General features: G+C 33.5%; 1 protein-coding gene across 2 annotated transcripts in view; it reads left to right on the top strand.

The window, feature by feature from the left end:
* Nucleotides 1–822: 822 nt before the first annotated feature.
* LOC149802960 (RING finger protein 151-like) overlaps nucleotides 823–13,926 on the top strand; it is a 42,022-nt gene continuing 28,918 nt past the window's right edge. Inside the window, exons 1-2 of one of the 2 annotated variants that reach the window (XM_089952487.1) lie at nucleotides 823–1,837; nucleotides 8,910–9,018. In XM_089952487.1, coding sequence (XP_089808613.1) covers nucleotides 1,791–1,837; nucleotides 8,910–9,018 — 156 coding nt within the window. In that variant the 5' untranslated portion in view covers nucleotides 823–1,790. Of the gene's footprint in view, nucleotides 1,838–7,174; nucleotides 7,309–8,909; nucleotides 9,019–13,926 lie in introns of those variants that run through there. The other variant, XM_089952486.1, reaches the window with a different exon arrangement.

Genomic DNA, 13,926 nt, shown 5'->3' on the forward strand with positions numbered 1-13,926 from the left:
AAGTCCCTACTAATAATAGTATACTACACGAATATTTAAAACAAACAAACACAATCCCATCAGATTTGTCAATGTCTATTTGTATATCTTTTTGTAATTTAATATTTGAGACAATGGCTTAGAGATATAATATCATACAACCTATTTATAACCGATGCGGAGATCCCATCAAACCCCCAAATTATCAACCGATTCTTAGCTGTTTTAGTACATTGTTTATCGTATACTGAACTCATTGATCAAAAACTTTCTGAACCATCATAGCATATTAGCAGGAAACCAAGAGGGATTTCGTGCTGTGTTCTAAACATAGATAACATATTTTCCTTACATGTACTATCAGAAATCCTGAAAAACAAAACCACAAACATCCTTCATTGATTTTAGCAAAGCTTCTGATTTAGTTTGGTGGGCGGGTCTTTGGAGAAAGGTATTAATGGCAAGGATTTTCTTTAAGAATCCTTCTTATATATATATATATATATATATATATATATATATATATATATATATATATATATATATATATATAATACCTACCAGTCTTGTGCGATGTTCGCTGGATAACAGTCGTTTTTATTGTGTTTTTTAATAGTATTTGTTGTTTTGGTGTGTTTTATTCGATCACGTAATTCTACTCAGTTTGTGTATAAGCTGGATGATACTACTATTTCTACATTTAAGGAATTTGAATACCTAAATGGTATTTTCTCCAAAAATAAGCGATTGTTAACAGTTATAAAGCACAACGTTGGAAATAAATAAAAAATAAAGATAGCACAATTTATTTATTTATTTATCTTCTCTGTAAAAGTATAAACGATCTGCACATTTGGATCTATTTAAAGTTATAACTGTTCGATGACACTATTTTAACAATTTTGTTCTACTGATGTGATGTTTGTGGGTTCGAAAATAATCTGCATATTAAAAATGTTCACCTTTAATTCATACGATACATAGTGATATATTTTTTAAATCTAGCCCGATGCTGGTCCACTACCAGCTTAGATAATAATAATAATGATGATGATGATGATGATGATGATGATGATGATGACTTTGTATAGCGCCTAATCTTTAGAAGCTCTAAGCGCTTTACAACATTAGACAACACCTATAAGATTAAAAACATATATAATATGATTACAAAAACAAACACCATTAAATTAGAAAACATTAAAAAAAACATGCTGAGAATATTTAAGGTAGGAAACATTATTAGGTCTTTAAGTTTGTTCTTGCAGTCGAAATAATAGATGCGGCTCTACACTTTCGTATTTCGCAGCAGCTTAGATTCATAAAGAAAAAGAATTCCCCGGTTTTCCTTATTGGTTATACTTGCTATTTTAAAATGACCTTGTATTCAAAGAACTTTCGATTCCCTTTATTTTTCAGATGTGCACATTTAAAAAAATGCTGCTCGCTCAGGGGTAAATTGTAATTTTTTAAAAAGCCATTAACAATGGAGCTGTCATCATAGTTATCTGTGTTCTTAGAGCATATACAATTTCCACAAGTACATTATCAAAAAGAATTTCATCCACAGTGCATGAAATTAACATAGAGGTATAGCAATGCAAATGCAAATAACTTCACCTTACAACCATCAGTCTCTCAGATGTTCATAATATCTTGAGAACGCCCCCTCCTTATTTTCATTTAAAGGTAACCTACGTTTGAGTAGTCGGTCTTGAAAAGAGACAAAGAGGTTCAGAATGAGGACTGAGACGATGTCAAAGGGATTCCGATCGTTTTAACGCGCTGTTTTCAAAGTCGACAAGCAAGTCATGATGCCGAAAAGGAACAACGGCTTTGTGTTTGATGACGAGGAACGGTTTGTTTGTCAAATTAAATTGTTGACACCCTACTTCATGTCACTGTGACATCTTGGTGTATAAAGGTCCAGATCTTTTAGATCTTCACATAGCAATTTACTGATCGAAATCTCAAGTCGTCATGGGACTAATATCCATATTATTAGGTATTCCAAGCACTTTTAGGGGTACCTGGACGTTTCGCCCCATGGACGTTTCGGCCCAAGACATTTCGCCCCACTTCAATGGACATTTCGCCCCATTTCAATGGACATTTCGCCCCACATGGTACATGGACGTTTCGCCCCATGGACGTTTCGGCCCAGGACATTTCGCCCCACATTGATGGAAATATCGGACATTTATAAAAATTCATCAGCATTTCACTACGTTCTTCATTTTACTTTAAAATGATCAAAAATATAATTAAGTGTCCCTTGTGATCTGAATTCTTTGGCATTATTCTAAATAGTTAAAGAGACGGCCTGCTGCAGTCAGGAGAAGTACAATTAAATAAAGTATGCACCCTCACTCGAGTACAGCCTGTCTCAGTATAATGGTAATGCGAGAAACGACACACATCATCAATCATACAAAACAATATGATTTATTTGTCGTTCAAATACAATCCACCCTTTATTTGCCCAAATTCCAAATTAAATTTAAAATAAAAATCCCAATTTAAATTTAAAATAATAAAACAATGACAAATTATCATTGGATAGATTGTATCCAATAAGAAAATATAATAATAAAACATGGATAATTTGATTTAGTGGCTGTCCCTTCCTCTAGCCATGGTCAACTTGAAATTATGGGGAGGGATTTCGAGTAAGGTGACAAAAACCGGACTAGGATGAACATCCCTATAGATTACACTAGGGAAATACATAAATACCCCGACAAAATTTTGGAAAATATACACATATAAAACAACTTTATTTTTTTTTTATAAGTAGGGGTGCATCTGTCTGGTGCCCTAGAGAAAAAAAATGTTCTGGCGTTCACTATTGCTCCCAGCAAGTGTTAATAGGACTTAATTACAGACGGGTAACTTCTTTGATCTTCATATTTAAATAATCTACTAAATGTGGTATCAAGGTATTTAAGCTGCAGCCAGGGTGTGTAAGTCGTGTAAGCTTTTATGACAAGGAAATTACAATTTAGCACAGATGTTATGGCGTTCACTAATAACAAAAACAATGACATATAAATAAACAACGTTTGATCTTAGTATATCAAAATCTGAGTTTTAGGATAAAAATTATGATTCTTCAAGTGCATTGTCCGACAGATCGTTTGGTATAGAAGCTCGTGCACGTGTTTGCATGGAAATTTATCAGTGGCTCTATGACTTGCAGTCTTTACTTTTCTTGGTACTAGTTGTTTTAATACCACGTAAATCAATAGATCGAACAATGTCCAGGAATCCAATGGGAGAGAATAGAAGAGGGTAAAGATTTTAAAGGGAGACTACTACATGTCAAAATTGGGAAAATACATTTTATTGAAATGGAGGAGAGTGATGGGATTATGGGGCATGAAATTAAATCTTAACGGTAGTCCCCTAAAGTAAAATGAAGACAATGGTGTAATGCTTGTGAATTTCTAGAAATGTCCGATATTTCCATTGATGTGGGGCGAAATGTCCTGGGCCGAAACGTCCATGGGGCGAAACGTCCATATACCATGTGGGGCGAAATGTCCATTTAAATGGGGCGAAATGTCCATTGAAGTGGGGCGAAATGTCCTGGGCCGAAACGTCCATGGGGCGAAACGTCCATAATCCACTTTTAGGATATCAGCAAATACAATTATAAGCACTGAGCTGTTGTTACCATCCTTAACACCATAATATGAAAATAAAATGTTGAAAAAATCATGCAAATCCGTCAAATACTTTTCAAGATATGACCTTTCAATGTTTTTGAGGGACTTGGAGAAATTTGCGATCACCACCGAAAATGCAATTACCATCAACACTTCGGATGAGTAAAGAAAAAAATTATTTGAAGCTTTAGAACAGTTTCTTGTTATTCAAGAAATGCAAGCACTACAATCTTACACAAATAATCATTTATTATTAGGTTCACTCTAAAACAGTAAAACTACAGCCAGAAATTGAACTTTTCCACGACTTCGCAACCTTCAAATACTAAGACTATGACATTTAAATGCAAAGTAAAGTATCTTCCTGTGAGAAAACCTTCTGAAAACAAAGCCCAATTTTGTCCTGGGCCAATGGATATGAAGCTTTTGCCATTCCAGATCATAGAAATCGGGGGAAAAAGAGCAAAAATATGAATGTCCCCAAAAAATGCAAAAACGAAAATTTTCATAAGTTCGCAACTTTGTTATTTGTTAACAGATTTTAATAATTCTTGTACCAAAATGCAGGGTATTATATGAAGAATTCATGCAGTATACAAAGCATGTCAACATTAGTGTGAAAGTAGGTTTTAAAGCAGAAGTAATATCTGAAAATGGCAAAAGCAACAATTTTCAAAAGTTTGCAACTTCATCAATTAGTAACTGACTTTGATAGTTTTTGTACCAAAATGGAACATATTACATCTTTAATGCATACATACTAATAAAGCAAATATAATTATGATAAAGCAAAGATAGGTTACAAAGCAAGAACCATTGACAAAGTATCAAAATCTTTCACTATGACTAATGTCTTGAAGAAAATGAACACTTCAAACAGTAGATACAGTTGTAAATGTCATAAAGGACTGTTTTGTTTAAAATAATCAGAAAAGTAACATCTTTAACAAAGTTTTAGCTTGAGAATTTTATTCTGTATTTTGCTGGTCAGTGTAAAATATTTTCAACTTTCGAAGTTCAGCCATTGCTTGAAACTGGTTGTACATTAAAGTTCCAATCAAACACAAAACATGACTTAACCTTGGCAATGTCATCACCGGCTGGCCATTTGAAATGATTGGTTTTGGTTTTCATCTGGCATAAAAACTTTACGAGTGCCAGATCAGGTTGGTGTACTTCCAACACTTGTCCAATGTAATATTGGTCATCGTAATACACAGCTACCGATGTGAAGCAGTATGAGGATAGGATGTCTCAGGATAGTTTCTTAATCCACTCATGAACCTGAAATGTGTAAGGTTAGAAAAAGTTGTCAGATGTACTTGAACTGATGAATGCAATAAAGCAACATAAAAAATATTAAGAAGTAAAAGAATTTAAATTTGTGTAGATTGTTTGTTCAGCCCAAAATAGTTTTTTGTTTTTAAAAATGGTCCTGTTTTGTGGTTGAGCACTGCTTGTTCTTTGATTTCTTAAATGAGGCCAAATTGATTAATTTCACATGGAGTATTTAAAATGAATTAGGTACATTTAGCTACATTTAATGATGCTGACCTGAAAATTACAAGCATTACACTTGTTGTTACAGACTGGAAAAATTAGAAATGCCATGTAGATATATAAAAATTGGAAATTGGGGATAGGTCTCATAGTTTTAACATACTAAAATATCATCCTGTAGCTAGCTAGATTTACAATGCCCTTTTATTGTTAATAAACATTTATCCCAAATTTTTGACCTTGCTCAAAATAAAAAACAAAAACATACAAAGTGAAAAGAAATAAAGAAGGGTAACAGAGCCCATTTTCCTTTTTGTTCAATCATGTTTACAAACAGAAACGTAAAAAGTCACAATTTTTCGCTATCCAATTTAATCTATTAATTACCTGCTTGGTCACATACGAGAAGAAAAAAATGTTAACAAATTTACTTTAAATACGTAAAATAACATGCCAAGCTTCATCTGAGGCCATTTTTGCATGCGTATTTCATGTGTAAAAGTGACTTAGCCAAGGAAATTGGACTCAAAAGATTTTCCTTGAACCGTAGAATAAGACCTCCAATTAATGACTTCAAGCACTCAAAATACAGATATAAAGACAAAAATAAATATAAAACACTAAAAACAAATCATTTTACTTACAAACTAGCAATAAATAATCCATGGATGGAATATCGGAGGCCATAATACGTCTTGGATTTACATTAAATCATGTGGCATAAGTGTTAGGCCAGCCATTGCATATGGATTATTCCCAGCATACTTTAAAAAAGCACGATGGTCTTGTGTAATGTCGTGGAAAATTCTGTTGTTTATACATAAATAAGGTATAATTAACAAGCTTTAAAATGATATCAAATTTGTATTGTAAAATTGAGATTTACCTGAAAAATTTTCATTTTGAAGTTTTCACAATGTAAAATTTGAAGCAAAAACAAAATCGATTTACACAGTAAAGAAATCAAAATGTAGGTCATTCTCTCTGCTTTACAATGGTGCTAAATATAGTAACATGGGAAATACCATGCATAATCCCAAATATTACAATAACATGTATGTATAATTTCAAAGTTCAGATGAACCGCTGCTGCACAAATTATGCCCTTTATATATCTCAAATAAACATATTTTTAAATATGAAAATAAAAGAAAAACACAAAGATTTATATAGATAGCTATAATTATAAAATGATAGAAGAAAAGTAGTTCTTGTGACAAATGCATATATTTATTGATTTTATGAATAGTCACTAGTGATGGCATAAAATTTATTGTTCAAAATATGCAAAAAAAATTACTTTTGCCCTGCTGGCAGCCCATCAACCTGGTCAGCTAGGACAGCTTGGAACACCTAATATTACATAAATATGTTAGCTATTATCTTGCGAAAGAACTTGAATTTTCACTATTATTTATGGTTCCAACAAAAATATATCTGATATTATAATATAAAAGTTGTGTTTGCTTTTTTGGATGCATTAAAAATCCTTCTCCACAAAATTGTATTAAAGGGCGATGAATCAGATGTTTTTGAGTGTTTACTAGTCCTACAATGTAAGACATAGGACATGCTATTTTTGTTTTAGATGCCCAAAATGTAGGACTAAGCGTTTACATGGTGTAAATAAATGTCAGACATGCCCACTCCACCCCCATTATGTTGTGTTTATTTATGTAGAAGTGTGTCCGCAATCCTAGCATTTATGTATTCTAGACACCAAAATGTACATATAAATACTTTCTTTTTTTTAAAACAAAAAGATATTTAAGGAAAAGCGTTTGTAAACCATTTCAAACCTAACAAGCTCTCGATGTAAACAAATAAATAGACTGCTTACTGTCCTTTTCTTGATTCTAGAACAGTACATTTTGGTTAAAACTGTGTCATCTACAGCCAATATTTGCAGTGTCTAGTTTTAATTGTTTCTAACACAAATTAAACAGATAATTAGGAGAAACTTGCATGTATATGTTCAGAGATGTAGCTCCTAACTTTACAGAGTTATTGAGATCATCAAACCTGGTGAACTATATTACATCTGCTGCTTGAGAACATAGACTTGCCTATGCAGGTATTGTGACATGTTACTAAAGCAAGTCCCATCTGAATCAAAACATCAACAAGTTTACAGTGTTCGGGACCCCCAAGTAACAGTCAGGTTAGAAATTATAAATTGATGAATGAATTTACTACTTTGTGCATTGTTTAAATCCTTGATGCTTTTGTTTTTAAAATTAATAATGGGGTTACAAACAAACAGGAGGGTCTTTAAATATCATTTATTATATGAAAGTATAAAAAAGATAGATAAGTTGCATAGATGGCTGAGATTTTCTTTGCATAGCATAACAAATAGTTCAGTGGGTTTTTTGCAATTTTTTAACAGGTTCATGTATACTACTGATATGAATAGAATTTTGTTAAAATTTTATTTTACAGTTATTTTTAATTAAAAGTTGACACTATTTTGAATTTCATCTTTTTTCAATGTTGTGTGATACCTAAATAACAAGTACCTTATTGATATAGCATATCATAGGTATTAAAGGTGTGTATGTACAAATATACCCCAGAAATTTGCATTGTCTGCATAGTGTATGTTCTTTGAGTATCATGTATTTGACAAAAATACCAGATACCAGAAAAATGTAAAATATACTGTAATTCAGATTTATGTTTACCTGGAATAACTCAATACACAAAATCGCTTTTTTTGACATTCTTCCCAGATTGGTACAACATGGAGATGTGACTGGATCTTAGTTTGGTTCTTTTAATAGATTTATTAAAATCCAAAAGTTCTGGCAGATTTTTTTAATGTACTGTAGAAGCCAAAATAATACAAGTTTAAAGCAGTTTTTTGGGGTCTATTTTCCTTTCCTACTAATTTTTCATTGATTAGTTCTACAACAAGATGATTAAATTTCATTCTGAATTCCCCAGTTTCTTACCTGAGAGAGATACACATCCCCTAATGCTAACATGATTGTTCAAGCAGATGAAGCTTTATGGTCTACCTATATCAAAATATTTGTGAACAACCTAATCACCTGGGTGGGATACCACTCCGGTGGCCTAGTGGTTAGAGTGGCCATCTCAGATTCGGGAGGTCGTGGGTTCGAACCCTTGCTGAGTCATACCAAAGATTTTTTAAAAATGGTACTATCGGCTACCTTGCTAGGCGCTCAGCATTAAGATGTTAGTGTTACGACTGGTCGGCCTGGTTTCAGGATAATGTGACTGGGTGGGACATCATGCTACATGTCTGCGGCATGATATCCCAGTGCTAGACATCACTGTAGGCTGCCACACTGCAGACATCATAGCAATATGACTGAAAAATTGTTAAAGCTGTTAAAAATCCTAATCACACACACACCTTCTGGGTGGTGTTATGGAGTACAGATTTGTAGGCTAATTAGTAATTATCCCATCTTCTATCACTATCTAACATCTATAAGTGATCAATCAGGTGTCAAACTTCACCAATTGATCACTATTAGGTAGTAACCTTGATCCCAGGAGCCACTTAGATCAATGACATGTACTTTATATGACCCCAGAACCCATCTATTCAAGTTAGACACAAACTTCGCAATGAAAACCACTTTCAAACTTCCGTTCTACTCAAATCTTAACGTTGACTCAACATGTAAATGATTTTGTACAACTGGTGAAAGGAGAGACTACCTATTTTTCATGTCAGTGACTGCTCTCTTTTTTATTATTTTACGTGTACTTGCACCTTTGATTTTACAGGTACTTTCTGAATCCAGAGTCTGTCAGCTGCCATTTGTACTGTTCCATATGTCAGGAAGTATTTATTGATCCTCAAAGGGCTCCTTGTGGCCACAGCTACTGTCGGAAGGTAATAGATTTCCATGATATCCAGACTTTCATCTGGGTAGATTGATTATTTATACCAACAGTGTGCAGTTTTGATAGCAAAACAAATGGGAATGATTGAATTGGATTGGTTAATTAAAATGTTTTTTTATCTCACTAAAATCATAAATTCAAAAACATTTCAAGGATTAGGTTAATACATTTCTTTCTCTTGCTAAAATTGATTATAATCAAAAGAATCTGTGCATGATTTCTTGTCAGACTTGTCAACTTTTGCAATTAATTTAAAATTTCATCAACATGTACTTATTTATCATAGTTACAGGAAGTAATTAGGTTATATGAATAGTAGATAAATATTTTTTTTTTCCATAAAGAAACCTGAAAACAAGATTCAGGAGGTTTATCTGTACTGATTATATTAAAATAGTTTTATTTACAATGAATAACCAGACCACGTACATTTTATGCTGTAATTATTAAAACTGGATTCTTCACATATCTTAACTGGATTCTTCACATATCTTAACATTTTCTGTGTGTTATTTCTGACTCTTACTGTTGATGTTATTCTTCTCATGCATATTTGCCCAAAAATGGGTGGTTTTTTTTAATTGTAATATTGGTAATAGATTTTAATGAACTATGTGGATCCATACTTAATCGCTGTGCCACCAGTGTGGTGTCATGATGCAAAATTAACAAATGGATATAGTTCTGATATTTATAACATGCTAGCTATCATTGTCATTGTGTTAAGTAGCTAGGGACTCATGCATATCAGGATTACATCCATACTGTGATTGACACATATATATATATATATATATATATATATATATATATATATATATATATATATATATCTATATTAGACATTCAGATGTCCAGCAATTTACATCTAAATTGACATTTGCTGAAATAATTCTTTTAAATTTTTTTTAAAATAAGATTCAAGTCCTAACAAAAATGTGAATATTTCACATTCTCTGTATTTTCTTTCTTCTTCTAGTCTTCTAAGCACCAGACAGTTGGTGTAAATAATCCAACTTCCCACAACATAGTCCTACTAGGTCATACTGATCATATAACTCAGACTGCCCCTTTTATATGTAATTTGAGGTTATATGTAGTAGATCCATAGTACTATGCTATGACCCAAGTGGTATGAGCATCAGCATGGGCAGATGTAGACATCATGTTAAATTTTTCATTATGGTTCATATAAAGGTACATACTGCACATCATAAATTTCACTTCTCTGTTCATTAACATATGCATGGCCTTCTTAACCAATGTTGCCTTTGTACTTGCCAAGAGACGAGTCCTATCTTTTAATTTAATGTAACAACTATGCTTAGTCCACGCAAGGTCAAGTTGAATGCTGCCTAACCATAGGAAGTGTACATGCAACTTACTGACAAAAGCTAATGTTGTTGGGTGGGAATGGAGACATTATTTTACTTGGAGAGAAAACATAGCATTCTAAATGATCATTTTTGGGATTTAAACTAACTGGAGTTTATATGGATGTAAATGTTGTTTTTAAACAACATTTATTTAAATATAAATTGCCTTTTACATAAGCATATGATAAAAGAGCCACTGGGAGGAGAGTCTTTATAATGGAGTGGAGAAGAATGACAGATAGGACAGTTATCGACTTTACAAGAGTGACAATAGTGAAGAGGAATTTGGTGCAACAGACAGAACTCCATCAAGAAAGCAAACCTTAATACTGCCTTTTTAAGGATCAACTAAAAAGTTGAAAATATACTTTAAATAATTTCCCGTTTTTGTTCTTTTATCTTTGAAAAACAATATTTGTCTCAATTGGGTGCTGCATATTGACAGGAAAGACAAGAGAAAAAGTCAAGTTCTGGTTTATTATAAGCAGTTCAAATGTAGTGTAACAAATGATCATCAGTACACTACCCAAACTAGTAGACTATGGGCGCACTATGAAGTGAAATTATCATGATTTAAAGATGCATTATATCACATGTGCATTATAATGCAGAACTAAGTTTTTTCCCTCATTCTGAGTAAAATTCAGGGTGCACATTATACAGTGGTCAAGCTAGACTTGAATTTTAGAAAGAAATGACTTCTCCTTTTGGACAGAACAGGGAGAAGTGAGAGGTGAACAGGGAGAAGTGGAAGCAAAGCAAGACATGCAATATATGTGTGTGTGTTGTTTTCATTCTCTTATTTGAATTATGCCCTCTATTTCCTAGTATGCATATTTGCATTTAACATTGATTTTAAGCAATAATTTATTTTCAAGTAGAAAATTTTCTTAGTTCTATCTATATTATAAACACATTTGGAGCATGTTTAAAAACTCATATTCATATTCAGTGTATTTTGGCAACATGACTTATAAAGAGAACAACAGAAGCTATACATTTTAATGAATTGTTACTGAGTAACTAGATTACAGTACTGTAATTGTAAGTTAATACAAATGCTTAATCATCTACCTTTAATCATGAATTTTTCTTTTTACTTTCTGAAAGTTCACTATAAAATGGCATTTGAAATGATTTCTAAACTTGTTTGAAATAACCCTGTAAAATGTACATGAGAGCAGATTCACACGTCTTTCAGATCATACTGTTCATCCTAATTTTTTTGTTGTCAATAAAACTTTACTGTATCTTTTCATAGACAACACATTGAAGAATGAAAGTCAGTATATAAATGAACTAAACCCTTTTTTTTCAACTGAATTGACACAGCCAACATGCAAGTACATCTATTTTTAGAAAGATGGGTTTTCTTAATGTAACCACTCACTTTATAACTTCATTACTATCTATGAAGCCACTAAGAAGAATGTCACAAATATAGTCCATGCAGCAAAATCAGCCCACTACACTACTAAGATCATGGAAAGTTCCAGCTGCTAAGAGCTCTTTGAGATTACTAACAAGCCAATGTCAAGGAACAAATCTACACCACTTCCAACTACCTTCTCTCTAGTCAACCTTCCGGACATGTTTGCAAATTTCTTCCGTGACAAAGTACAAACCATTAGAGATAAGCTTGACACCACAATTTCAATTGACTCGTCATCAGCATACAGTTGGGATACAGAATTTGAGTGGCAACCATTAGCAGCATTTGAACCTGTCTCTATGGATTTCGTACGTACAATCCTGATGAAGAGTGCACCAAAGTCGTGTGAACTTGATCCAATTCCAACATCACTGCTGCTTGAGTGCTTAGATCCAGTATTGCCTTCACTAACTGATGTTATTAATACCTCTTTCTCATCAGGGGAATTCCCATCATTTTTCAAAACTGCCATTGTAAAGCCTCTGCTGAAGAAACCAAAACTAGACCATAACGATTTAAAGAACTACCGCCCAGTTTCTAATCTCCCATTCATATAAAAAATCTTAGAAAAGGTTGTTCTATCCCAGCTTGTATCTCATCTGAATTCACACAGTCTTTTAAGCAATGTACAATCTGCATATCGCCCTTGCCACAGTACTGAAACTACTCTTTTAAAAGTAGTTAATGACATTCTCTCTGCTTTGGATAGCGGAAAGATTACAGTCCTCACCCTCCTTGATTTGTCTGCAGCATTTGACACAATAGACCATGATATATTACTTCACCGTCTCCAGCATGTATTTGGCATTCATGATACAGCCTTACTGTGGTTCAAGTCTTACTTGGTCAACAGAACACAAATTGTGTCTGCAAATGAAATAAACTCCAGCCCAGTTGATTTGTGTTGTGGTGTTCCACAGGGGTCTGTTCTTGGACCTGTTCTCTTCATTCTATGCACTCAGCTGCTCTCAAGTGTCATAGATCTTCATCCAGTGTCTCACCAATTGTACGCTGATGACACCCAAATATACAAATCTAGCCACCCAACTGAAGTTGATGCTACCATCCAAGGTGTAGAGAGGTGCATTTCTGATGTGAAATCATGGATGACATGTAACAAGCTGCAGATGAATGATGATAAAACTGAGGCCATTCTGATTACAACACAAAGACTTTCTCATTCACATCCTTTACCTCAAACAATAAATATCAGCTACACCAACATTAAATTCACACAATCAGTACGAAACCTAGGTGTTACTCTGGACAGTAATCTCACATTGCACCAACATGTCATGAACATATGCAAGGCTGCATAAATTGAGCTGAGATGCATCAGCTCCATTCGCAAATATCTTTCAGTTGATGCCACTAAAACACTTGTGTGTTCATTAGTACTTTCAGGACTGGACTATTGTAACTCAATTCTGTCTGGTTCATCTTAATATCTACTCCAAAAAGTTCAAAACACAGCTGCTTGGATCATACTTAGAGTACCACGATCAGAGCACACCTCCCCACTGCTCTGTACCCTACACTGGCTATCCATTTGATCCAGAATCAAACACAAAATTTGTTCTCTGTGCTACGTTTCACTGACGGACTCTAGTCCAGCATACCTAATTGACCTCACCGATGTGTACACACCAGCAAAAATACTTACGCTCCTCTTCTGACAATTGTATACTCATTATTCCCACTATGAAAACAAAGTCATATGGACAGCATTCTTTTGCATACCAGGGCCCAGCAGCATGGAATGAATTGCCCACTGAACTTAGACACAAAGATACAGTGATCACATTCAAGAGTGCTCTCAAAACTCACTTATTTCGACTGCATGAGCAAGCTTAAAGACCTAATAATGTTTCTTACCTTAAATACTCTCAGCATGTTTTTTTTCTTCTATGTTTTCTAATTTCATGTTGTTTGTGTTTGTAATCATATCATTATATGTTTTTTATCTTATAGGTGTTGTCTAATGTTGTAAAGCGCTTAGAGCTTCTAAAGATTAGGCGCTATACAAAGTCCTCATTATTATTATTATTATTATTGCAACAGTCCATTGAGAGGATTGTAAATTTAAGAT

This window comes from Sinohyriopsis cumingii, chromosome 3 (genome assembly GCF_028554795.1).
Source record: "Sinohyriopsis cumingii isolate HCF-2022 chromosome 3, ASM2855479v2, whole genome shotgun sequence".
Taxonomy (NCBI): Eukaryota; Metazoa; Mollusca; class Bivalvia; order Unionida; family Unionidae; genus Sinohyriopsis; species Sinohyriopsis cumingii.